General features: G+C 35.0%; 2 protein-coding genes across 2 annotated transcripts; one reads left to right on the forward strand and one right to left on the reverse strand.

Moving 5' to 3' along the window:
- The first annotated feature begins 1,395 nt into the window (after positions 1 to 1,395).
- Positions 1,396 to 5,990, forward strand: LOC120114385 (protein FIZZY-RELATED 2-like). The gene is made up of 9 exons (XM_039135323.1): positions 1,396 to 1,995; positions 2,080 to 2,307; positions 3,320 to 3,499; positions 3,785 to 3,847; positions 3,937 to 4,131; positions 4,919 to 5,020; positions 5,106 to 5,168; positions 5,329 to 5,397; positions 5,735 to 5,990. The coding sequence occupies exons 1-9, from the start codon at positions 1,495 to 1,497 to the stop codon at positions 5,786 to 5,788; spliced, it is 1,455 nt and encodes a 484-aa protein (XP_038991254.1). The 5' UTR covers positions 1,396 to 1,494; the 3' UTR covers positions 5,789 to 5,990.
- A 267-nt stretch (positions 5,991 to 6,257) lies between these two features.
- On the reverse strand, positions 6,258 to 20,779 carry LOC120114334 (MADS-box protein SOC1-like). The gene is made up of 8 exons (XM_039135281.1): positions 20,669 to 20,779; positions 20,091 to 20,278; positions 7,338 to 7,422; positions 7,113 to 7,174; positions 6,925 to 7,024; positions 6,681 to 6,716; positions 6,557 to 6,598; positions 6,258 to 6,481 (listed from the first exon to the last, which is right to left on the reverse strand). Exons 2-8 carry the CDS (start codon positions 20,270 to 20,272, stop codon positions 6,365 to 6,367), a joined length of 624 nt encoding a protein of 207 aa, XP_038991212.1. The 5' UTR covers positions 20,273 to 20,278; positions 20,669 to 20,779; the 3' UTR covers positions 6,258 to 6,364.
- Between the last annotated feature and the right edge of the window lie 4,426 nt (positions 20,780 to 25,205).

A 25,205-nucleotide genomic window follows, 5' to 3' on the forward strand; every position in this document is an offset into this window, starting at 1 on the left:
AAACCGAATATTTTCTTCTTTCAGTACTTACCGAGAATTCCCGGGAAAGTGAAACGCATTAACCGAACTAATTTTAACATGAGACGGGGAAATAAATATTAAAAAGAAAACTAATTTGTTTATATAAATATTAAATATTTTAATTCTGTTCTAGCAATTAATAACACGTGTGATTAACAATTTATCTAAGCCGTGATCAGTCTCTTTTTTCTTTATTTCTGTGATCGGCGACACATTAATATTGGTGTTCATCGTCGATGCTTATTGTTTTTTATTTACTTTTTTACGGTGTATTTTTATTTTTTAATAATTCCGTCTTTATGATATTTGTTCTTTTGATTTATAACACATTTTCGGCCATTTGAACGTTATTTTTGTTTATTTTTTTGTTTCAGGGTTGGATTTAATATCATCACTATTGATTAAGATGACGCTTTATTTGTTATTGTGTTGATATTTTCTGCTTGGATCCTCAAATTAAATTTGGATACGCGATTTGCGTTCGTGGATAGTATTTTCACGTCGTTGACTTGTGATTTGTCGCTGAATTCTAAATTACGATTTACAGTCATATCTGTCAGTTGTTTATCCGAGTTTATTTGGTTATATTTTTTTAACATTTTCCTTGTACTTGTGATATTAAATATCTAGTTTTCTCGTGTTTATTAAAATATTTTTAGTATGTATTTAGTTTATAATTGTGGTAGTAAACATTTATTACAATTTAGATTTTTTAATTATTTTTGTTTAATAACAAAATAAATGCCCATATTAAACCTAAAATCTCGAATTGGTGTCTAAACTATTTTTTACCCATCCAGGTGTCTAATGTTACAAACGTTACCTGTTTAGGTGCTCGGGCCGTCATGATGTTAATTTTTTCGTTACGTGATACATGTCACAATCTGGTTCTTTTAAAAATTTTATTTAAATTAAAAAAATTAAAATTATATATATTTTTAAAGAAAAACACAAACATTTACCCTATTGTGACATGTGTCACTGAACGAAGGATATTAATTTTGTTTACGATCTGGACACTTAAATGGACAACGTTTGCAACGTTATATACCTGGATGTCTCAAAAAATAATTTAAACATCTATTCAAGATTTTATATATAATTTAAACACTTATTTTAGTATTAAACCTTTTATTTTTTATAAAACGAGTTGCTTTTATAAAATAAAAATTGACATTATTAGCATTCTTTTTATCATATTTTAAATTTTCTTTTGGTATCATATAAATCATAACTTATACAAAATCAAGATAAATAAACCGACTCAGCTTCATTATAGACTGGTCCGTGTTGGATTCCTACCTTTCGCGCAAAAAATATAAAACCACCAACGATATTTTGTCCCCAGAAAAATAATCTAAAAGACAGAGAAAGGTCTACCCCAAGCAATAACTCGTCTTCAACCTCTCAATTATTCTCCTTTTAGGGTTTGCCTGAATTTCAACCTTCCCCTAAAAAACACAGTTATTTTCAATGGACGATCCTATATTAAGTAATCAACGTATCAAATCAGCTCCGGCAACTCCAAGTCGCAACCTCCCGTCGTCCACAATATCTGACTCTTCCCTCCGTCTCCAAAACATCCCGTCTCGAACAATGCACATTAACCGGCTGCTCAACTCCAACTACAACAGCTCCCCGTCGCGCACAATTTATTCTGATAGGTTTATCCCCAGCAGATCGGGATCCAATTTCGGCCTTTTTGATATCTCAAATTCTCTGACCTCAGCTGAAGGAAAAGAAGATGGTTCCGGTTCTTATCACAGGCTTCTACGAGCCGCGCTTTTTGGGGCCGATACGCCAGACAAGAAGGATTCATTGGCACCTCCGGCTTGCCGTAATATTTTCCGGTATAAGACCGAAACTAAACGAACATTGCACTCGCTTTCACCTTTCGGGCTTGATGAATCGGTTTCAGGGATTAGTTATAGCCCCGTTAAGGCTCCCAGGAAAGTTCCCAGGTCATCTTACAAGGTGAGTTGTTTTTTTAATGGTTTTCACTGTAAATTTGGTTGCCTTTTTTTTAGGGGGTTAACGTCTGTTATTATATTTTCGTAGGTTTTGGATGCGCCTGCATTACAAGATGATTTCTATTTGAATCTGGTGGATTGGTCATCTAATAATGTGTTGGCTGTGGGGTTGGGGAATTGTGTTTATTTGTGGAATGCTTGTAGTAGTAAGGTTACCAAGTTGTGTGATTTGGGGATTGATGATAGTGTGTGTTCAGTTGGTTGGGCTCAACGTGGAACTCATCTTGCGGTTGGGACTAGCAACGGCAAAGTTCAGGTTTAATTTTAGTAATACTTGATTATAAAAACCGTTATGGTGCCAACAAGTTTAGTTCCTCTATCTGTGTATACTTTCTTTCTGATTTTTGCTGTGTTACTTTTAGGATTTTACAGCTAGATAGTATATAGTTTAATCATGTGATTGGTAATGCGTTGAGTATAACTAAGAATAAAAGCACTAGTTCTTAACTGATGCAGTAATGTTCTCAAAGTTGTTTCATAAACAGGGGTGGAAGAATGCATGCGAAGTTTGAAAGCTTTATCTCCCACAGAAAAGTATTGTTGAATTGTAAAAACAATATGAAGATTGAAGAGTAAATATTTATGGTTACACAGTTGATTTAGCTGGCAATTCATATTTTTTATTTTTCTATGGAATTGTTCTTGAATTTACTGATGATTTTACATGATATTTTCCTTCATGTGATTATATAATAGTTAACTTTCTGATTTAGCTTAGAAAACTTTAACATTGTAGTTAACTATTTGGATGAATAAGAGGTAGAGAAAAAAGCCTTAAATTTGGTCAGAATCTGCTTCAATGATCAGATTAACGTGACCCAAAAATAAAAGCTTCTATCCATAGTTTATGGATTTTGGCCAGAGGGAAACTAGAAAAATGTTCAATGGTCTTTTCAGATGCAAGCATGAGAAAATTTGGGACTGAGTATTTCTATTTTATTAGTATTTTGAAATCTCATTTTAACCTCCTCATGTAAGGAAAATGCATTCTTTAATTGCTTCTAAGAATTTTATTACTTTAAATTTTAAAACTTAGGTCTGGTCTTTTCCTTGCATATTTGGGCTTTAATAAACTGACGTTAATCAGTAACTTCATGCTTGTACCATGGTCATGGAAGGTGACGATTTCAGCCCTGCCTTGGGCTTGAGAGATAATCTTTCCTCACTATTTCCTTTGCACTAGACTTATAATTTCTTTTAAAATCCGACTTCCTGCATTTTGTTTGTAGGATAATGTAGTTAATTTATGGCTATCACTTTGTATGTAGATTTGGGATGCATCTCGCTGCCAGAGGGTGAGAACAATGGACGGGCATCGATTACGAGTTGGGGCCTTAGCATGGACCTCTTCTCTGTTATCTTCTGGCAGTCGTGATAAGAGCATTCTTCAAAGAGATGTACGTGCTCAGGATGATTTTGCTAGTAAACTATCTGGTCACAAGTCAGAGGTTAGACTCTAATCACTCATCAGTTTGATTCAAACAATTTTGTTTATGTATCTATGGATATTATTACAACTGGGTTTTTTCTCTAACACATGTTTCTTATATGTATGCCCTTCGATTTCATAAATGCCTCTTTTTTTCATGTTTTATCAAGAACTCATGCTCTCATGCTAGTCATGTTTTGGGGAAATTACATGTGCTACCCATCATTATTGTGTTCATTCATGGCTCACGCTATATGCTCATGTTCTGAATTCCAAATCTGAATAACTGTTGGGCATTATGTAGGTTTGTGGACTGAAGTGGTCTTATGATAACCGTGAACTGGCATCGGGTGGAAATGACAACAAAGTATGTAACATTTATTTTGCCTATCTGACTTATTCCAAGGCTGCATTGACTTTAAAACTGATTGAATGGAAAATCTCATCTATATGCAGCTTTTCGTTTGGAACCAACATTCCACTCATCCTGTCCTGAAATATTGTGATCATACTGCTGCTGTAAAAGCAATTGCTTGGTCTCCCCATCTGCATGGCCTTCTTGCATCTGGGGGTGGTACAGCTGATCGATGTATTCGATTCTGGAATTCAACCACAAACACTCAATTGAGCTGCATGGACACTGGCAGTCAGGTGATTTTTTTGTTCTTATCATATCATGTCCCTTAACCATGGCCTTAAATGTACATCAAATGGACTTATAGCCTATAGGTGCATAAAATTTCTTCCTTGACTTGATATAGGTGATCTTTCTCTATTTAGATTGAATTTTTATATGATGAATGCGCTGTCATTTGCATGGTGCTCTAAGTAATTATCCTATCAATCTACAATGCAGTAACCTGATGTGGATGCCTTTATTGAAAAGCAATATCAGGGAAGGAAGGCAATAAATATATTGAGGGCAGTAAATTAGAGTTTTATTTGTTTCCTCTCTTACATTAGATTCTTATTTCCTTTATAGGTTTAGTTTTGCTAGTCAAGATCGTATATATTAGGGATCTTTTTTTCCATTAGGATTATTTCCTTTGTCACTGGCCTATTAAAGGCTCCTCATATTGAATAAAGAAGACAAGCAATTACTCTATTAGAAAAAGTTATTCATAGAGGGGGTTCTGTAAAGGACGAATCTGCTTCTTTGATTAACCGTAGGTCAGATCGGAAATTATTTTACGTCTAGGCCTGTGACTAGATCCTACGCTAATGCTCATAACATGACCTTGTCATTAATGAGAGTAGGAAAATTTTAATTTACGTATCTAATTTTAAGGTCTCCTACATGTTCATGGAACATATCCATGGAAAAGCTTTATTATAGTAATTAACATAAGACAGTTACAAGTTCCTTTTCGCCTGACAGTGCTTCTTAAGACTAGTTACAAATTCTAGATGCTTATAATGTCTGCTCTACGCATGGCAGGTCTGCAATCTCGTGTGGTCTAAGAATGTTAATGAACTTGTCAGCACTCATGGATACTCCCAAAACCAGATAATTGTTTGGAGATACCCTACGATGTCAAAGGTATAAGAAGTTTAAAAACAGCATATACATGATCATAATCTCTCATCTACTTTTTGTCCTCTAAAATTTTATTCTACTAATACAGTTGGCTACTCTTACGGGCCACACATACAGAGTCCTTTATCTTGCAATCTCACCTGATGGTCAGGTTTGTAAACTTCCCATGCTTTATACTTACCCTTGGCTTCCACTTCTTGATTTAGATAAAAGTATTAAAATATATGAGAAGTTCTGCAGTTTTATTTTCTCTTTATTTATACATCAATGCTCTTCTTGTGTTTGAAATGACCCCCCCTTTTTTTTTGCAGACAATAGTTACGGGAGCTGGAGATGAGACGCTGAGGTTTTGGAATGTGTTCCCTTCCCCTAAATCTCAGGTAATGAGACTTGGAGTCCAAGCTATCAGATAAATTTTGTAGTCTTCTTTTTCCGACCATTTAATCCGACTTTAGTTTGAACACCACTCTCATAAATTTACTTTTTGTTTGTGGGGATTGTAAGTTACTTCATAGGGAGCAGAGGGGATAAAGTAAAGTAGTTTTGATTTTGTACTGTTTAATTTCTGCTTTTAATTGAAAAGTAAATGCTGCATTATTCCGTTGCTTGCCTCTAAATCACATCAAGTTCTTTCAAGATCTTCTTCTTTCTGGTCTGCTACTACCCAATGGCCTATAGAAGCAACTCATATATTTGTGGACATGATCTCTAATGCAGAACACAGACAGCGAAATAGGAGCATCATCTTTGGGAAGAAGCACAATTCGCTAATTCGAAGGAACTGTGCTGTAATCAGATTTTCACATGCTTGTGAGCATTCTCATGCTCTGAAATATCAAATTCAAAGGAATTCCAGCTGGGGCAACAATTAATTTATTGATCCAATTTTCATTTTGATTAATGCATAGAGTTGTTACATCCCTTTGTAAATTAAAGAGGTCGGGGAGTAAGTTAGCGTAGCACGTTTCTTTGTGTTTTGTAAATAAGTTCATCCCATTCAAGCTATTTTTCATTTCATATATATTCTATTTTTAAATGATGAAAGGAGTTCCGAATTTTTCTCAAAGAAAATAACGAAATTAAATTCTTGAGATGTTTTTCTTTATTTGTTTAGAAAAAAAGAAGAAGCATGACATCATCAACTTAACTAAAGTAATTGAAAATTTTAAACGGATATAAAAATCTTCAAAATGAATTGAAAATAGGAGTTTATTTAACCCATCGCATTCATGCCGAGTCTTTCACTTCCAAATGTTAATACTTGTGGTAATAACGTGAGTGCAGGTGTTGAAGCTTCATTAATTCAAAGCGATTAAGCAAGCAACAAATATCATAAAAGTAGGGTTTTTAGATATTTCTTCTCTCAGGTGGTCCTATACACAGTTCCGTCACCACCTCCATGCTGTGAGTTTGGAGCTCATCAGATAAGCTTGTGGACGATGATTCTAGTGGTGGCATCCCACGCTGATAATCATAATGTTACAAAATATCGCCAAAACAAAATCTTATTATCATGTAGGAAGATTAGAGACCAAATACCTTCTCACGCAGATTTGCATTTTCTTCCCCAAGGCGCCTCTCCTGAATCAATGCAAATTTTTCTGTTAAGCATATATAACCTTTTTTTTTTTTTGGGAAAACAAGAGCATGCAAAATGGTTCACCTCTTCCTTCTCGATCTGCTCCAAAAATACCTGATTCTGCAACACATTAAAATGATGTCTTTAAGATGTTTTCAGTAATATTACATTAACTAGATTTTGTCACACCATATTCTTATATGTAAATATTTATAAAATTTATTTAACAAGTGATCAGAGAAAAAAATGTCAAATTAAAGATCTATATATATAAATTCACTAATCATACGTTTGTACCATAAATAGTGGTCTATGAATTTGCCTGTACCTTTCTTTCCCTAATTCTGCATAAGCTTCGTTCCAGTTGGTTTTCTAACCGTTGCAGATCTTCAACAGAACATGGTTCTAATCCATGTCCCAACAGTTTCCTGTTATAAAATTATGAAACATAGAGGTTTACACATGAAGATGAAGAAAAGAGATTCCAAATATGAACTTGCAGTTTAAGGATCTAACCTTTTAGAATCTTCCAGAAATTGGGTCTTCTTTGCCATGCTGTGAGCTTCTTCCTTCACATTCTTCACGTACATGCAAATTCAATCATTACATACTGAATCACAAACCTCCATGCATGTACTTGGTCCTCACTCAGTTTTCGTGTGTATATAGAGTCATTGATGACTTTGCAAAAGATGTAAATAAGAAGCAAGAAAATATATATATTGGAGTGGAGCTATATACCTGCATATTTTGCCCTACTGCTTTGCTGCTGATCCCATAAGCATCTTTCTCCCTCTTTTGATATCGTTCTATGGTTTTGTTCATACTGAAAGCATCTCAAACCAAACAAAATAATCACTGCAATGTTACAACTTTGATTTTTGTCAAACACTCTCCATTTCCATTTTTATAATATTTTTCTCTATAACACTCTTAAAATCTCTCATCTTCTCCATCTTTTCTTCAAGCTTTCCACCAAACATTTTCAAGATTCTTCTCTCAATCTCGTTTTTTTTCTTCCTAAATCTCAGGTAATTTTTATGATTTCAAAATATAAATTCATATGATTTTTCTTTTTAGATTTGCATTTTAATCCCTCTACATGAGAATTCAAAATCTATGTCATTTTCTAACCATATTCACTACAAAAACGATGAAATTTGATTTTCAAAATTAAAATCAATTTTTTAATTCATTTTTATGGTTTCAGATCATATTAGAAGATATATAAACTTGTTTGCACAAACTCAAATCATACTTTTTAAAAAATACTTGAAGATTTAGTACGTTGAAAGGATGATTTTAGGGTGATTTGTTTTCTAATTAAAAAAAGTAAGAATTTTAGTTTTAATGTTGTTTAAAGGCTTGGACTTGTTGTAAATGACGTTTTGACTGTTGGAAAAATATGAATGAATTGATTTATTCAATTATGACTATTCATGAAAAATAGTTATTTCATTTCACCCCAAAAGTTATGTATTTTCATGTTAACCTTTTGATCAAAAGGTTATAATTTTTAATCAAATGGTTAAGTCATTTCATTTAAAGGTCTTAACATTTCAATACAAATTCCTCTCCCTAAAGGCTTAGTTGTGACACATCTCAAAACACAACCTTTTACTATTTTCTTTCAAATAATTTCCTTTCAATTCTCCGATTCTTCCAAAGTCATTTTCCAGTGATAGATAAAGATAAAGATTGTGTTCAATTGTTTACTACAGTTGTGCTTACTGTTGTGAACGTTTGTTGTTGTATCCTGAGAGACCGACATCCAACGTTACTCAAAACACCGATGAGAGGACGAATCTGTCTTAAGAAAACTGTTCATTCATGCCTCAACAAAACTCTTCTCTTATTTATTCAGTTCCATCCGATTACATGATCTATTTTAATTTCACATTTTTAACTTTATTATTGAAACGAAATTTTTAGATTATAATACTACAACACTATTTTTCAATAATTTGCAACAACCTTAAGACAAATTCCTTGTGTTGTAGTTCAATCTAAACTCAAACAGATTATCGTGGTAATCTATTTAGGTTAATATATATTTCGTTTCATATTATATTTATTATTTCGGTTTTGATTCCGATTACAGAAAAATGTATGATACTTCATCTAATTCATAATCTAATGTGATTGTCACTACACAAACTCAGGCTGCGAGCCAAACGTTACCTATGACCATGAGTCATAATGAAAAGCCTGCGAAATTCAATGGAGAGAATTTCAAAACATGGCAACAAAAAATGTTGTTTTATTTTACGACATTTTTTTATAGAAGTTGGAGGTCTCATTAAAAACTCCCTTCGTATTTGTCCAAATACTAAGACGTATGTTAACGATCATTGGAAGGAAGAAAAGAGTACCTCATTGTTTATTAATAATAATATCGAATACATATGGAAACATGAAATATCCTCATATGGAGAAATACAACATTACAACAAAACAGAAACACCTAAAATCTCACATCCTCAACCGGAAACCCCATCGACAATCACCATGTTTCTAAATTACATCTCCAGCAAAAGGAAAAAAACAACGCAAAAGAACATAACACAAAAGAAAACCAACACATGCAACCATTTCAACTAAATCAAAGCCCCAATTGAAGAACCAAAATCTAAGGAGTATCGTCTTCGTCAGGGACCCAAGAATTTGGTTTGAAGGAAGGCTCAATCTCATGCACCATGATTTTGAAGGAGTTAGCACCTACCTTCAACTCCAAGGACTTATCCATTCTCAAATGAGCCTTTGTAAGGATTTGAATTTTTGCCCGATCAAAAGATGATGGTGACTGACAACTTTCGTCGATTGCTAATAAATTACCCCACTTATCTGCAATGTTTTTGAAAGTATCCCAATTCCAAGCGTAAAAAGATACTCCCTCGCAAACTAACCACACTCGACGACATTCCACTACCAGACTCTCTGACCAGGCTTCAACTCTGGAGAACCACTTTGCGAGAGTCTCTGATTTATCATTCTTCACAACACTAAATGAAGCGGAGTCTTCAAAAATCATTAATATTGCATTTCCAATATCTCTCATTAACGAGAAACCAATGAGACCTTTAGCTTGCAATTGACTAGCGAGATTACCGATTTTGATAAAGTCCTTACACTACCCACCACCCCACTAGACATTTACTCAACACGTGAAGTTTATCCTCTTCCTTAACACCTTCAACTTCACAATGATTATTCCTCGAAACAACTTCCATCCCCGCCTTGCTGTGAATAGTTATCGAGGTATTTCTCCAAAAAGACTATTGAGGTTTAAATTTAGCCAAAGAAACACAAATTTTGTTGTTGTCAATATAAGAATCATTCATTTCTGATATTGCTTTCCTTGCTTCTTCGATTGTTGCAAAACGAATGAACCCAAAATGAACCCTTTTTGAATTTCTTTTATTCGGAATAAAAGCATCAATTACACAACCATGGGTGCAAAATAAAGATCCAAACCTCTTTCAATGGATCTTCTCTGATAAATTTTCAATAAATAACGTGTAAAGTCCAATCCTATACCCATTACTTATTTTTGGATGGCCTTCCACCAATTATTAAACCCAATTCTCCCACTTCTTGCTACATCACCAGACTTTTCATCACAACACCCCTTTGTGTTGAACTCCTTGGTTCCATCATGGAAAACCACTGCAGCAGTTTGAGCTGGTGATGTATCCTTATTCACTGACGATGCCTGCAAATGAGATCTCTTTAACTTATCCTTACTCGACCTCGACTTCACCTGAACACCTCCCATTCCACCACCGTGATAATTCCCTAATCTAAAATCACTTGCTGCTTGGTTCCTCCTAATGTCGCTCAAAGATCCGCTCAATCGATGCTTTTGATGACTACCAGAACCACCATTGACATTTTCCTTCGCAACAGGTGGATATTTCCATTCACCGTAGGAAACCAAAGCATACTAAGGATTCTTTTTGATACAATCAATGCAAGTTTTATTTCCCGGCTGTGTTTGTAGAACCCGTAGTCACCTCGTAGCTACCTTCTTTGAGCCATAATTCTTGAACGTAGCCATTAACCGTAGTCTGGGCTCTCCATTGGTTAATCCCAAAGGTGGGAAGGCATAAAATATCCCCGAGAGCAACTTACCTCGGATCCAGGATGATCCAACGGCTACCGAAGGAGATCAGAATATTCCAAGCTGCTGTAATTTTCGTCATTTTTGTGTAGATGGGGGTTTTTTCTTCAGAAACCGAACTTAGTTCTGAATTCCCAGTGTCGGAGTGTCGACCAAGGTTGTTTGTGACTCAAAATCACCATTGACGGCAGTTAATGCGATGGGCCTCAGCTTAGATATGCTTTTATATAGGCTCTGTCTCATGAAACAAAGCCTAAATCCTTGTTGCCGGCATCGATACGAGCAGACTGTGAAGTTTTGATAGTTAACAGCCACCAGTGATGGCGGTCGGCGTGGCATCTGACGACGGTGAAGGCGAGGCCTAGAGAAAAGGTAGAGGGAGTCGGGGTGGAAAAAGAATATACACCAATATTAGATCTCCTAAATTCAAGAGAGAATCTGGCCAAATTTTTTAAGGATGATTCTCTTACTATTAGAGATGATGAAGTAGATGCTACAACTGCATTCAACATTAACGAAGCATGGAAGCACTCTATGCTGTAACTACATCTTGAATGGTTTATCTGATGCACTTTATGAAGTATACAGCGTAAAGAAAACAGCTAAGGAACTATGGGAATCATTGGACCATAAATACAAAATTGAAGATGCTGGTGCTAAGAAATTCTTAGTTGCCAAATTCTTAAACTTTGTAATGGTTGATTCTAAAACTGTTGTGAATCGGAGCAAGAATTCCAACTGATCATTCATGGTATTCTCGTAGAAGGGATGATTACAAGTGAATCCTTTCAGGTGGCGACCATTATTGAAAAACTTCCGCCTACTTGGAATGACTTTAAGAATTATCTTAAGCATAAGAGAAAAGAAATGACAGTGGAAGATCTGATTATGAGACTTCGAATTGAAGAAGACAATCGATGTGCAGCTAAAAGGCTAAACAAAACAGGCAATCATAACATTGTCAAGGCAAATGTGGTGGAAGTAAAAAAGGACTTCAAGAAAAGAAAGCAAGCTAAAATTGAGTCTAAACTAGGACCAAAAGGTGGTGTTTCTAAGAAGCAAAAATTCCAAGGGAAATGCTTTAATTGCAATAAGATGGGACACATGTCATCTGAATGTAGGCTTCAAAAAAGGTCAAGAACAAAATAGGCTAATGTTGTGACAGAAATTTCCAAGGAAGTATCTGAACTTGAATTATGTGTTGTGGTCTCTGAAGTTAACTTGGTTGATTCAAATCCAAGAGTATGGTGGCTTGATACTAGTGCCACACGTCATATTTGTTGTGACAAGGACTCCTTTGCTGAGTTGGTTTCTTGTGAGAAAGGAGAAAAACTATGGGCAATGCTACAACTTCCAAGATCAAGGGGAAAGGCATTGTAATTTTAAAGATGACTTTTGGAAAAGAGTTGAAACTTCAAAACGCGTTGTATGTGCCTGACATACGAAAGAACCTTGTCTCTGAGAGCCTCTTAAGTATACATGACTGTAGGATAGTGTTTGAATCCCAGAAATTAGTTTTATCAAAAGGGGGAATATTTGTGGGAAGGGGATATGTATTGAACAATATGTGGAAACTCAATGCTATCTCTGTAAAAGCTAAAAATATAAATAAAAATGATTCTTCTTCTTATGTTTATATGATTGAGTTATTTAAATTTACGGCATGGTAGACTCGGAAATGTTAATTATGATACTTTATGTAGATTAATCAACTTAGAACATATTCCCCAATTTCACATTAATTATAATCATAAATATGAAACATGTGTTGAAACTAAACTAACAAGGTCTTCATTTAAACCCGTTGAAAGAAATACATAACCTCTTAATCTAATACACAATGATATTTGTGACTTAAAATTTGTTCAAACTAGAGGAGGCAATAAATATTTTATTACCTTCATTGATGATAACACAAAAATATTTCTATGTATATTTGCTTAAAAGAAAAGATGAAGCTATAGAAAAATTTATTCTCTATAAGCAAGAAGTTGAAACCCAACTTCTCTCTAAAACTTGGGCGTTTTAAAAAAGTTTTCCTTGAAAATATATTCCCCAGCATCATTCCCTTTCTAACCCAGCAGCCGGCCACCACTTTCGCTGCTGCGCCATCCACTATCACCAAGCTCCGACTATCGCTCATTGGCATTGGAATAGCAAGGAAAAGCCACCATTCGAAGCCTCTCTTCACCCCGATTATGCATATGTGGTTGGTTTTCTCAAAATCAAACTAGATTGTCGTAGATCTAGAAGAAGATTTTCAATTCTGCCAGCCGATTTTCATGAAGAAACAAACTGTTGTTTTGTGAAGAGGTTCTCCACCACCGACTGACTCATCTTCCACAGCCAATTTCCCACTGACGGCCTCATTTCCCGTTATTTTCTTCCGCCGTTGATCACCGGATCTTCTAGATTTGCTTGCCTCGACGCCAACATCAAGGATATGCTTCGTTTCTTGAGGGAGATCCTCATCTTAATGAACCTAAGCCAAGTGTTCTTCAAATCTGCCAGTCGATTTTCATGAAGAAACAAGCAATTGTTTTGTAAAGAGGTTCTCCACCACCGACTGACACATCTTCCATAGCCGATTTCTCACTGACGGCCTCTTTTCCCGTTCTTCTCTTCTGTCGTTGATCACCGGATCTTCCAGATTTGCTTGCCTCGACGCCAGTATCAAGGATATACTTCGTTTCTTGAGGGAGATCCTCATCTCAGTGGATCTAAGCCGAGTGTTCTTCAAATCTGCCACCGTCGTCGGTGACACATTCCGGCTACAGTAATCTTGTTCTACGATTGGGTTCATTCTCCTTAAATCGGACGACATCAGTTCGGCTTACAATGTATTCTCTTTCGGTAGTTGTTGGATCGTCTCGGATCTGAGGTAGGTTACTTTTGGGGTTATACAAGGCATTCTCACCTTTGGGTTTTGCCAACGGAGAGTCTTGACTTCGGTTAATGGTTCAACCCGAGAGTTCTGCCGCGAAGATAACGGCTAGGGAGGTGACTACAAGTTACCCAATCACAACCAAAAAATCGTGAACGTTTCCAATCCCTTGCCGAGGGCCGATAATGGCGGGATTCACCTGTTGAGAAAGAAAATATCCATGGTGGTAATCGAAAGTAGCCGTTGAGTGGTGGAGATAGCCGAGGTCAAGTAGGGAAATCCATATGAGATTCTGATTAGAGGCTTCATCGGCGAATAAGGATACTTTTTTTGTTAGAAATATGGCGGAAAATGAATCTCGGCTTGATGGTTTGTCTCATTCATAAGGAAATATAGGATTGGGAAGCTTTCTTCAGTAACGACATTACCAGCTCATTCTGCCGCTGATGTTGATCACGATGGAACCAAAGAGTTCACCACGAAGGAGTATTCCAATGAAAAGTCGTCTGAAGTAGCAAGGAGGAAAATTGGGTTTCACAATTGGTGGACGGAAGGCCAACCGAAAATTCGTAATGGGTACAGAAGTGGTTGTTAAACATTATTTATCAAAAATTTACATGAGAAGATCCATTGGAAGAGATTTTGATCTTTTTTTTGTACCCACGGTTTGGTTATTGATGCTTTTATTCCTAACAAAAGAAATTTAAAAGGGGTTCATTTTGGTTTCATTCATTTTGAAAAAATCGAAGAAGCAAGGAAAACAATCTCAGAAATGAATGGTTCTTATATTGAAGGCAACAAAATTAGTGTTTTTTGGCTAAATTTAAATATTGACAGTCTTTTTAGAGAAAGACCTCGACAACTACTCACCACAAGTCGGGGATGGAAGTTGTTTCGAGGAATAATCATTGTGAAGTTGAAGGTGTTATGGACGAGGATGAATTTAACGTGTTGAGTAAATGTCTAGTGGGTTGGTGCAATAACTTTATCAAAATCGGTAATCTCGCTAGTCAAATGCAAGCCAAATGACTCACTGGTTTCTCGTTAATGAAAGCTGCTGGAAATACAATACTAATGATTTTCGAAGACTCTGTTTCATTGAGAAATGTGAAGAATGATGAATCAAAGACTCTCGCTAAGTGGATCTCTAGAGTTTGAAGTCTGGTCAGAAAGTCTGGTGGTAACAATTTATTAGCAATCGACGAAAGCTGTCAGTCACCATCATCTTTTGATTAGACAAAAATTCAAATCCTCACAAAGGCTAATTTGAGAATTGACGAGTCGTTGGAGTTGAAGGTCGGTGCTAACTCCTTCAAAATCATGGTGCATGAAATTGACTCTTCCTTCAAACCAAATTCTTGGGTCCCTGACGAAGTCGATACTCATTATATCTCGTTTCTTCAATTGGGCCTTTGATTTAGTTTAATGGCTACAGGTGTTGATTTTCTTTTGTATTATGTTCTTTTGCGTTGTTTTGTTCCTTTTGTTGGAGGTTTAAATTAGAAATAAGGTAATTGTCGATGGGGTTTTTTGGTTGAGGATGCGAGATTTTTAGGTGTTTCTGGTTTGTTGTAATGGTGATTCTTGATATGAGAATATCACATGTTTTCATACGTATTCAATATTAATAAACTATGAGGTACTCTTTTATTCCTTCCAATGTTCGTCAACATACTTCTTAGTATGTGGACGAATACGAAGGTAGTTTTTAATGATGCCTCCAACTTCTATAAAAAAACCCAAGTTAATAAAAGGATTAAGAGGGTGAGAAGTGATCGTGGTGGTGAAAATATTAAACTATTTTGTCAATATTATGCACAACATGGTATTTTTCATGAAGTAACACCACCATACTCTCCTCAATCGAATGGAGTAGCAAAGCGAAAAAATCGAACATTAAAGGAAATGATGAACGCTATGCTAGGAAGTTCTGGGTTGTCACAAAACATGTAAGGGGAAACTGTCTTATCAGCAAATTACCTTTTAAATAAGGTGCCTCGCAAGAAAAAAGACAAGACGCCATATGAGTTGTGGATAGGCAAGAAACCCTCCTACAATTACTTGAAAGTGTAGGGGTGTCTTGCAAAAGTAATGACTCCTTTATCAAAGCAAATGAAAATAGGTCCTAAAACAGTTAATTATATTTTCATTGGCTATGCTCACCACAACAATGCATATCGATTTCTTTTGCATGAATCAAATAATCCATAAATTCACAAGAATACGATATTATAATCTAAAAATGCCTCATTCTTTGAAAATATATTTCCTTGTAAAATTAGAGAAGTTGGCTCAAGTTCAAGGAAACAAACTTTAGAAACTATTAATGAAAATAGTCAAGACTTCCAACAAGAGGTTGAAGTCGAGATAGAGCTAAGAAGAAGTAAAAGGGCACGAGTAGAAAATTCTTTGGATCGGATTTTCTAACCTATATACCATAGACTGAACCTGTAACTTACAGCGAAGCTATACGTTCATCTGAAAGTAATTTTTGGAAAGATGCCATCAAGAGTGAAATTGATTCCATCATGCAAAATCATATGTGGGAATTAGTGGATCTTCCACATGGAATTAAACCATTAAATTCTAAATGGATTTTCAAACGAAAAATGAAAGCATATGGAACAATTGATAAGTACAAGGCCAGATTGGTTATTAAAGGGTACCGAAAAAAGGAAGGTCTTGATTATTTTGATACATATTCACCCTTATCAAGAATAACTTCTCTTGCAATTGTCACTTTATGGAATTTATAAGTACATCAAATGGATGTTAAGACCACTTTTCTTAATGGAGACCTTGATAAGGAAATTTACATAGAACAACCTGAGGGTTATGTAGCTCTAAGACAAGAAAAAAGTATGTAAATTGGTAAAGTCATTATATGGACTTAAGCAAGCACCAATGCAATAACATGAAAAGTGTGATAGTATTATAATATCAAATGGATTTAAAATAAATGAGTGTGACAAATGTGTGTATGTCAAAATCACTGTTGATGGATATGTAATCCTATGCCTATATGTTGATGACATACTCATTGTTGGAAGTAACAATGAAATGATAAAACTTACCAAAAATATGTTAAATTCAAAATTTGACATGAAAGACATGGGACTTGCTGACATGATTTTGGGCATCCAAAAGGTCATCTGAAGGTCTCATATTGACTCAGTCACACTATGCAGACAAGATTCTTGAAAATTTTGGCAAGGATGATTCTGGTGTAGCCAAAACTCCGATAGATACAAGTCAACATCTATCTAAAAATAAAGGTGAAAGTGTTAATCAAGTGGAATATGCAAGGATCATAGGCAATCTAATATATCTTATGAGTTGCACTAGACCTGATATTGCTTTCACTGTAAGCAGTTTAAGCAGATTTACAAGTAATCTAGGGGAGAAACACTAGAAAACAATTGTAAAGGTATTGAAATATCTCATATATACTCGAAACTATGGATTACATTATTCTAGAGATCCTGTTGTGTTAGAAGGATTCTCTGATGCCAGTTGGATATCTGATATTCAAGATACCAAAAGCACAAGTGGTTATATTTTCACATTGGGAGGAGAAATTGTGTCATGAAAATCCTCAAGACAAACAATTATATAACCAGATCCACGATGGAATCTGAGTTTGTAGCCTTGGACAAACTAGAGAAAAGGCAGACTGGTTACGAAAATTTTTGGAGGATATTCCTGAATGGCCAAAGCATGCACCCAAAAATATGTATATATTGTGATAACCAAACAACAATTGGTAGAGAACAAAATGTAATGTATAATGGTAAGTCGAGACACATACGACATCGACACAATACCATTAGACAACTGATCTCAACTGGAGTTATTTCTATTGATTTTGTAAGATTAAAAGATAACATTGCGGATCCGCTAACCAAAGGGTTAAATCGAGATCAAGTTGATAAAACATCAAGAGGAATGGGACTAAAGTCCATGAATTGTTAAGGCTCTATGTGAAGGAAAACCCAACCTAGTTAACTGAAGATCCCAAGATCTAGGTTCAATGGGACAACCTACTTGCATAGACCTGATGAGGTCTCTATGGGGGTTTTTATCCCAAACCCATTCCTATGATAAAAACAGTGACTAAAATGTGGATAATGTTAAGCAATGCTTTTAATGACCAATGGTTTCATTGAATCGAACAACATAAGTCACCTATGTGAGAGTGAAGTGGAGCCGCTTCAAAGAGACTATTGGGCATAGTTCTTTAAGCTCTTGCATAACCAGGAGATGTCCACGACTATATGGACATAACCATGAGAACTAACCTCTTGTCAGTAAGATATTTGTGTAAGGTATGTCATCACTTACAAAAATGGCAGGATAGTTCAAGGACATCACGTCTACTGGACATCCAGTAAGGTAAACATATTTTCACAAGGGAAATTTCAAAGGGGGACCCTACCTATCATATGCAAATATCGAACGTATAATCTATCACCACATCGAGTCAATGTTTTAAACAATCAAATTCATTCATGTGGGGGATTGTTGAAAAAATATGAATGAATTGATTTATTCAATCATGACTATTCATGAAAAATAATCAAGTCATTTCATGAAAAATAGTTTTCATTTCACCCCAAAAGTCATGTCTTTTCATGTTAACCTTTTGATCAAAAGGTTATAATTTTTAGTCAAATGGTTAAGTCATTTCATTTAAAGGTCTTAACCTTTCAATACAAATTCCTCTCCCTATAGAAAGGCTATGTTGTGACACATCTCAAAACATAACTTTTTACTATTTTCTTTCAAATTTTCCTTTCAATTCTCCGATTCTTCCAAAGTCATTTTCCGATGATAGATAAAGATTGTGTTTGATTGTTCACTACGGTTGTGCTTACGTTGTGAAAGTTTGTTGTTGTATCCTGGGAGATCGACGTCCAACGTTACTCAAAGCACCGAGGAGATGACAATATGTCTTAAGGAAACTGTTCATTCAAGCCTCAATAAAACTTTTCTTCTATTTATTCAGTTCCATCCGATTACAAGTTCTATTTTAATTTCATATTTTTTAACTTTATTATTGAAACGAAATTTATAGATTATAATACTACAACACTATTTTTCAATAATTTGCAACATTGACGAGTTTTAAATCAAATCTAAAGCGTTAGGGTTATGTTTAGAATGATCCCTTTCATTTTATAAATTTGTAGAGACTTAGGAAGGTCGGAAAAGTTGACAAATGAAATGTGCAACTAATACCACATGTTCAAAGTAATAACCAATTTAGTAATAACCCATCTAGAAACTCCTTTTAATAAGACAATAAATGCTTATTCTTGAATTTAATCATTATTTAATATTTTGTATAGTTGACTTTAGACTTTGTTATGTACTATTAAATATTTGTTTTTCAATATGTATGTGATGAGAATTGGTTAATTAAACTGTTCAAATATTTTTGTGATGAAATTACTTATGATGACATGTATTAAGCATGTTTCTGTTGATGCCTGTATGATATGGTTAAAAATTAGAGGCATTAAGATAATTTTTGTTTTGAGTCACTTCACTAATTAATGTAACGCTCGTTATTTAAGTCAGATTCAAATAATAACACAAAAGAAGTTGACAAAGATTACTAACATAATTGGATTAACGTACATATGTGAGATCTTACCTACAAAATGAATCCACTATATAATTCCCAGTGCATTAAGTGATGACAACCCAATGCACCCTACCCTAACCAAACAGATGAGAGTGGCCTTACCAGTTAAACAGATAATGGTGCCCTACCCTAAAAACTTTCATTTATGTTCAGATATAATGTATGCCTGTTAAACATTAGAAACTAAGTAATCTACTGTCTATAAATGTTATTAAAGAATGTGGGAAATGCTGGAAGCTTTCTGCATGGAACCAAAAAAATATCTACTTATTTCCATCATTGAAAGTACCTTGAACACCAACATCAAAACAAGAGTACAGTGGGAGTTGGAGTGCCTTGAAATGCCCGAGCTCTTGCTCAGAGGCCCCAACACTCGACAGGTTCCACTTCCAGTTTACTTATTTTTCATTAATCTTTAAAGCTGTTTTAGTGCTAGTTAAGTAAAGTTTAAGCCTTACTACAAATGACCCAACTCCCGAGCTTTGGCGACTAATAATAATATTGTTTACCCCAAACATTAAACCCTAGTTAAAGAGCAGGAGAAAAATCTCTCTTTCTTCTGCCTCTCGGGACTTATGCTGGTTGAAGGAGGACAGAAATCTGCAAGACTTAAACAAGGAAATCCCACAGACCACAAGATCAACCCCTAAGATTTGATTCTAAAGAGATCAGGAATCAGATTCAGACCCCTTGTGGTAGAGATAAAAGCCTGCGATCATTAATGATTTAGTACTTTACCTACACATCCAAGTAGGGAAATTTATTCGTGTCTTGTTAGATTTAATTAGCATGGACAGATAAATATCAGAGAGTGAAAAGCAAGATGATGAGAAAATTACGCACCAGGAATTAGAAAACTCGTACAGCTTCCCACGGGGAGAGAAGATGATGAGTGAAACTTCAGCATCGCAGAGAACTGATAACTCAAAGGCCTTTTTAAGCAGTCCATTCCTTCGCTTTGAGAAGGTTACTTGCCTGCTTGTTGCATTTTCTATTCTCTTCATCTGGGTTTTCTGTCTCACCATTTTCTCCTACACACCAAAACCAAATATGATGAGTGTTCCTACAAAAGAAAAACCCAGAAAAGAAAATTATCAATTGAATCCTAGGGAATATACTGTGCATATTTATCGACAACTAATATACTCTGATTAGGGGGTGGAAGTTTCTAAAAATAGAAAAATCAATAATGGAAGGAAATCTACAAAAGTTTGAGTTGATGTGAAGGAACAAAGCAAGTTTTTTTTATAGAAAATTTCTGTTAAAAATGAAGAATCAAACAAAAACCCTAGATTTTACATATGAAATGTGACTTGACCGATCACTCATTCAATCCAGCTCCTTTAATTCTCTATTTTAGATGTGAATAAATATGAAGGGAAAAAAAATCATAATAGGTAAAGTCTATGAAAGTGAAGAACCTAATCCCTTTCTTCTTTTGGTAAAATTGAAGATGTAAGAAAAACAGGCACCTCCCAAAAAAAGAAACAGAGAATATATGCCAGAACATTTGATTCCACGACGAAGAGCGACGTTGGATGCACCGAAAATTTGTGCCCATGGCCTGAACACATGACACCTGTTCGGTTTTACGGACAACCTCCTCGTCCGGTATCCACCGAAAGGAGCAGTAACCAGGCTGTGATGTGAAAGTAAAGGACACGCGACATTTCTGTCGGTTGCATGAAAATGTTGGACACCATCTCTCTATCTACCGGTGGGTCCATACAGGTTGAAAACACGTAGGCATGTGTCCGTACTATGAAATAGCCAAGAGTCCAACGGGAGATCGCCACATGGTTAATCGGAGTGATAATCATCTGACTGGGTTTCACGTGGTGGCTGATCCTTGTTTGGTGGTAGGGTTTGGCCTTTTTCGGAGTAATTGTTTATTGGGGTATATTTCTTCCTTTTGAGAAATGGGTAAGTTGTGGCGCACTATTGGATCCTCGATTTTCTAAAAAAAAGGAGAAAATATTTTGTTTAATAAATTCTATTCCATACGAATATAGGTAGGTATTAACTCTTAACCCTCATTCACTCAGGGTCCACGTTAGGGGCCAACTTTAGGTATTTTTTAGTCCAATAATCTTGGTGGGTAGATTATTTGACCCAATAGGGTAATAGTAAATTTAGTTTAGATCTATAACAAATATTACAGTGTCCATGGAACTCGTTATGCCAGCGTGACGAGTTTTATGGGATATATTTTTTAATGGATCGTGTCACATGTGTCTCACAACCTGAATTAATTTAATATATTATAAGGGACTTGTAACGCAGGTATGACGAGTCCTAATAATTTTTTTTTGAAAATTTTAAAAGTATTGTAAAAAATTATTATTTTATTGTTGATAGAACTCGTCACGTCGGTGTGATGAGTTCCAATAGGTATAATTTTGAATTAGTTGACTGTTGGATTGACCGTTGTTAATCGGATAATTTTTTAAAATTCAATGGAATCGTCACGTCGGTGTGACGAGTTCCAACGGCTAAAAATTTAGTATACACAACACACTTATTTCATCTCTACACACACAAAATACTCCTTTCATGTTCAATCTCTTACACCAACAAACTCATTTCTTCTAACCAAATACATTTCAAATAATGAGCAACAATTATTCACAGTTGTGCATTATAATGGAGAAATTCTACAAACCATTGTTGGTGTTGTGTTTAAGTCACACAGGTCCATCAATATTATGTTCCCTGTAGATGTGGAGTGAAGAAGAAAAGAGATTGTTCAAACTTAACGCAAAGGCAATACATATTCTATTTTGAACACTTGGCCCGATAAAATATGGAAGAGTATCATCTTGTTCTAATGCCAAGGAATATGGATAAACTTGAAGTTACTCATGAAGAAACTAAAAATCATGACTTGCAAAACCTACTTTCAAAGGTTCATGATGATCATCAAACTAAACTTTATGATCTTAAAGCTTCTTTTAACAAAGTTGTAACAAATCATTTTGAAAAAAGATAAAATTCTAAATCAATTATGTTAGAAATAACTTTAGACCATACAATCATAGAGGTCCCCAAAGAACATCAAATTAGGTATAACCAACATTTTGAACCATTTTGTACACTTAGTATCTATATTGTTCATTCAATACCGATATTGTTCTTTGTTAGTATCGATATTGTTCATCCAGTACTGATACTCCCATTTTTTTTGCTTTGAAGTATTGATACTCCCATTGGAGTACCGATACTCTCGGTCGGGTTTAGCTTATAAAACCTTAAAATTTCTTTTTTCTTTCCCACTCTAAAACTTAGCCACAAAATTCCCAAACCCCCTCTCAAACATTGCTTTATTCTATTATTTTTGGGTCAATTTTTGAGTTGATTTTCATTATTCCAAACTGCTAGCATCATTAAAATCGTGCATTCATCATCAAATTCCATCTCAATCGTATTATTTCAAGGTAATTTTTTCTAAAACCCTAACTTTTTCTTTTCGAATTTAGGCATAGTTTTAGTTAGTTTTTTCTTAAATTAGTGAATGGGCTTTACTTATTTTGTATTTCTACACTAGAATCTACATTGCTTTTTTTACAAATTTCTTCAAATTAGAAATTAAAAAAAATCATACTTATATACATGTTGTTTATATATATATATATATATTTTTTTTTTTTAACACCATTTTCCTTTTGGCCCATTATATTTTTTAAAATTAATTTAGTTATATAATGCCTTGAAATTTGGACTCATATTGAGTTTTTGGATTCATTGATTGCATACATATATATATCGTCTTTCATTGTAGGTTTTACCATTATTCTGACTTTTACCATGTTTCACAAACGTTCTCGATCATCTTCCTCTAGTGCTAATTCACCTCCTAATCCTCTGCTAAATCCTCCTCCCAATCCAAATGAAATGACCATTGTGAATTCGTGTTTTAATGAACCAAATCGCCGAAGTCTCTATTCACGATATCTCAACCATTTCAAATCTTATGCTCTTAGGGGTGAGCGTTTTCCTTCAATTTTGGAAATGAACGCCATAAATTTTAAATACCTACCCCTTTTCAAAGCTTGGAAATTTGACAACACGTTCAGAGTCAAACCCATTGTCTATCACCAACTCGTCCGTATTTTATATTCTAATGCGGTTTGTGTCCAAAACGAAGCTCGTACTCACACAGAAAGTATTTATTCCTCTCTCTTGGGCGAATACGTTACTATTGATTCCGACTCCATTACCTGGGCTTTTGGTCTATAAAACACCGGGATTGATAACGAGCAAGATACCATCCCTTTTTCCTTAGAAGTAGGGAAGAGCGCAATCGTCATTGACTTTCATGAGAGGTTCTTTCACTTGATTATCTCTTGGTGGTTTCGACCATCCGGAGGCAAATATTCATCTTTTCCAAGCATTGACATATGGTGGATTCATTGTTTTCAAAAAAAAATAAAAGAATTAATATTGCTCAAATCATCTTCGGTGAACTAGTAGACACCGTGACCCATATTCCTTCTAAAAGGTTCGAAACTTTGGTTTATGGTTATCTTCTTAGTAATTTCTTTATAAAATTCGATCTTAAAGTCGATCTCAATATTGCTATCCCCTTGGGTACCCCATTCGATCTTACCTCTCTCCACAAGTTAGGATGGACTCAAGTTGGAGAAAATTAGGGGGAAAGCCAAAAGAGACGCCCGATGCTAGTTCATCTCGAGTGGCTCTGGCTCCGTCTCAAGACGATGATATTTTACATGATGTTGATAATCCCTTGAATCGCGTCCCTGACGAGCCTCCTAGCGATGGTAGTGCGATGCCTCCTTATTTTTAATCCATGATAGATTTGAGGTTTGCATCTATGGTGTCACACTTTACTGCCTTGGAGACTCAAGTGTCCGAGATCACATCTCAGCAGTTGGCACTGCAAGCAATGTATATGGATTCCCAAAGCGGCATCCTAGACAATTTGACGCGGTGACGGATAGGATCGATGCTCTCTTTCGAGACTTTGCCTCATTCCATGCACCCCCTTCGGATCCTGATCCTTCGTCGGATGCTTGATGATTTTGCTTTGCTAATTACTTTTTCGTTGGTGTTGCAATGTTATACTTTGAACTTACATTTTCATTTGAATTTCTTAGCCTTAGATATTTTGGATTTGGTAATACTTTTATGTTTTGGATGATCGGATATATGTTTATCATATTTCACATTTTTAGCCATGTTTCCTCTTATTACGACCATGCCCACTATCTTTTGGATATTACTTATGTTAACTAATCTATTTGGCACATTTGTTCTCCATATCTATATTCTATATCTTGTTTATTCTTCATTGAATCTTTTTGATTTAACATAAAGGGGGAGAGTTGTTAAAGAAAGGGGGAGTATTTTTTCAAGAAAATCTTAAATTTTTTAAAATGTTTTGTTATATTAAAAAGGGGGAGATTGTTGAAAATACTTTGATATTTTGATATACAAAACACATTGTTAATTAGTTTTTACAAATTTTAAGATTATATTTGATTTAGTCATTCGAATGTATAAAATTATTCTTTAAAGTTAAAATTTCAATTTTACTCCTCACTTTAATGAAAATTTGAGTCCTATACTGGAAATATTTTCGAAATTTTTTTTACTAAGTCTTTCGAACTTTAATCGAGTCAAAAATGATTTTTAAGTATAGTAGTACCGGTACTACTAGAACAGTATCGATATTACTCAAGAAGTATCGATACAAATATCGAGGTTGAAGCCCAAAATAATGTAGTACCGATACTGTCAAAACATAATGCTAAAATGGTACCGATACTATATACTGTAACGATACTACTTAGTGTAGTAGTACCGACACTCTTAGTGGTGGTACCAATACTACTTTTTTTGGTTTTGAGTACGTCAAATTCCAGTATATTAAAATGGTACCGATGTATACAATATCGATATTACTGAATATAGTAGTATATACCCTTATGACAGTATCGA

Source organism: Hibiscus syriacus, unplaced genomic scaffold (genome assembly GCF_006381635.1).
Source record: "Hibiscus syriacus cultivar Baekdansim isolate YM2019G1 unplaced genomic scaffold, ASM638163v2 tig00110223_pilon, whole genome shotgun sequence".
Classification (NCBI taxonomy): domain Eukaryota; kingdom Viridiplantae; phylum Streptophyta; class Magnoliopsida; order Malvales; family Malvaceae; genus Hibiscus; species Hibiscus syriacus.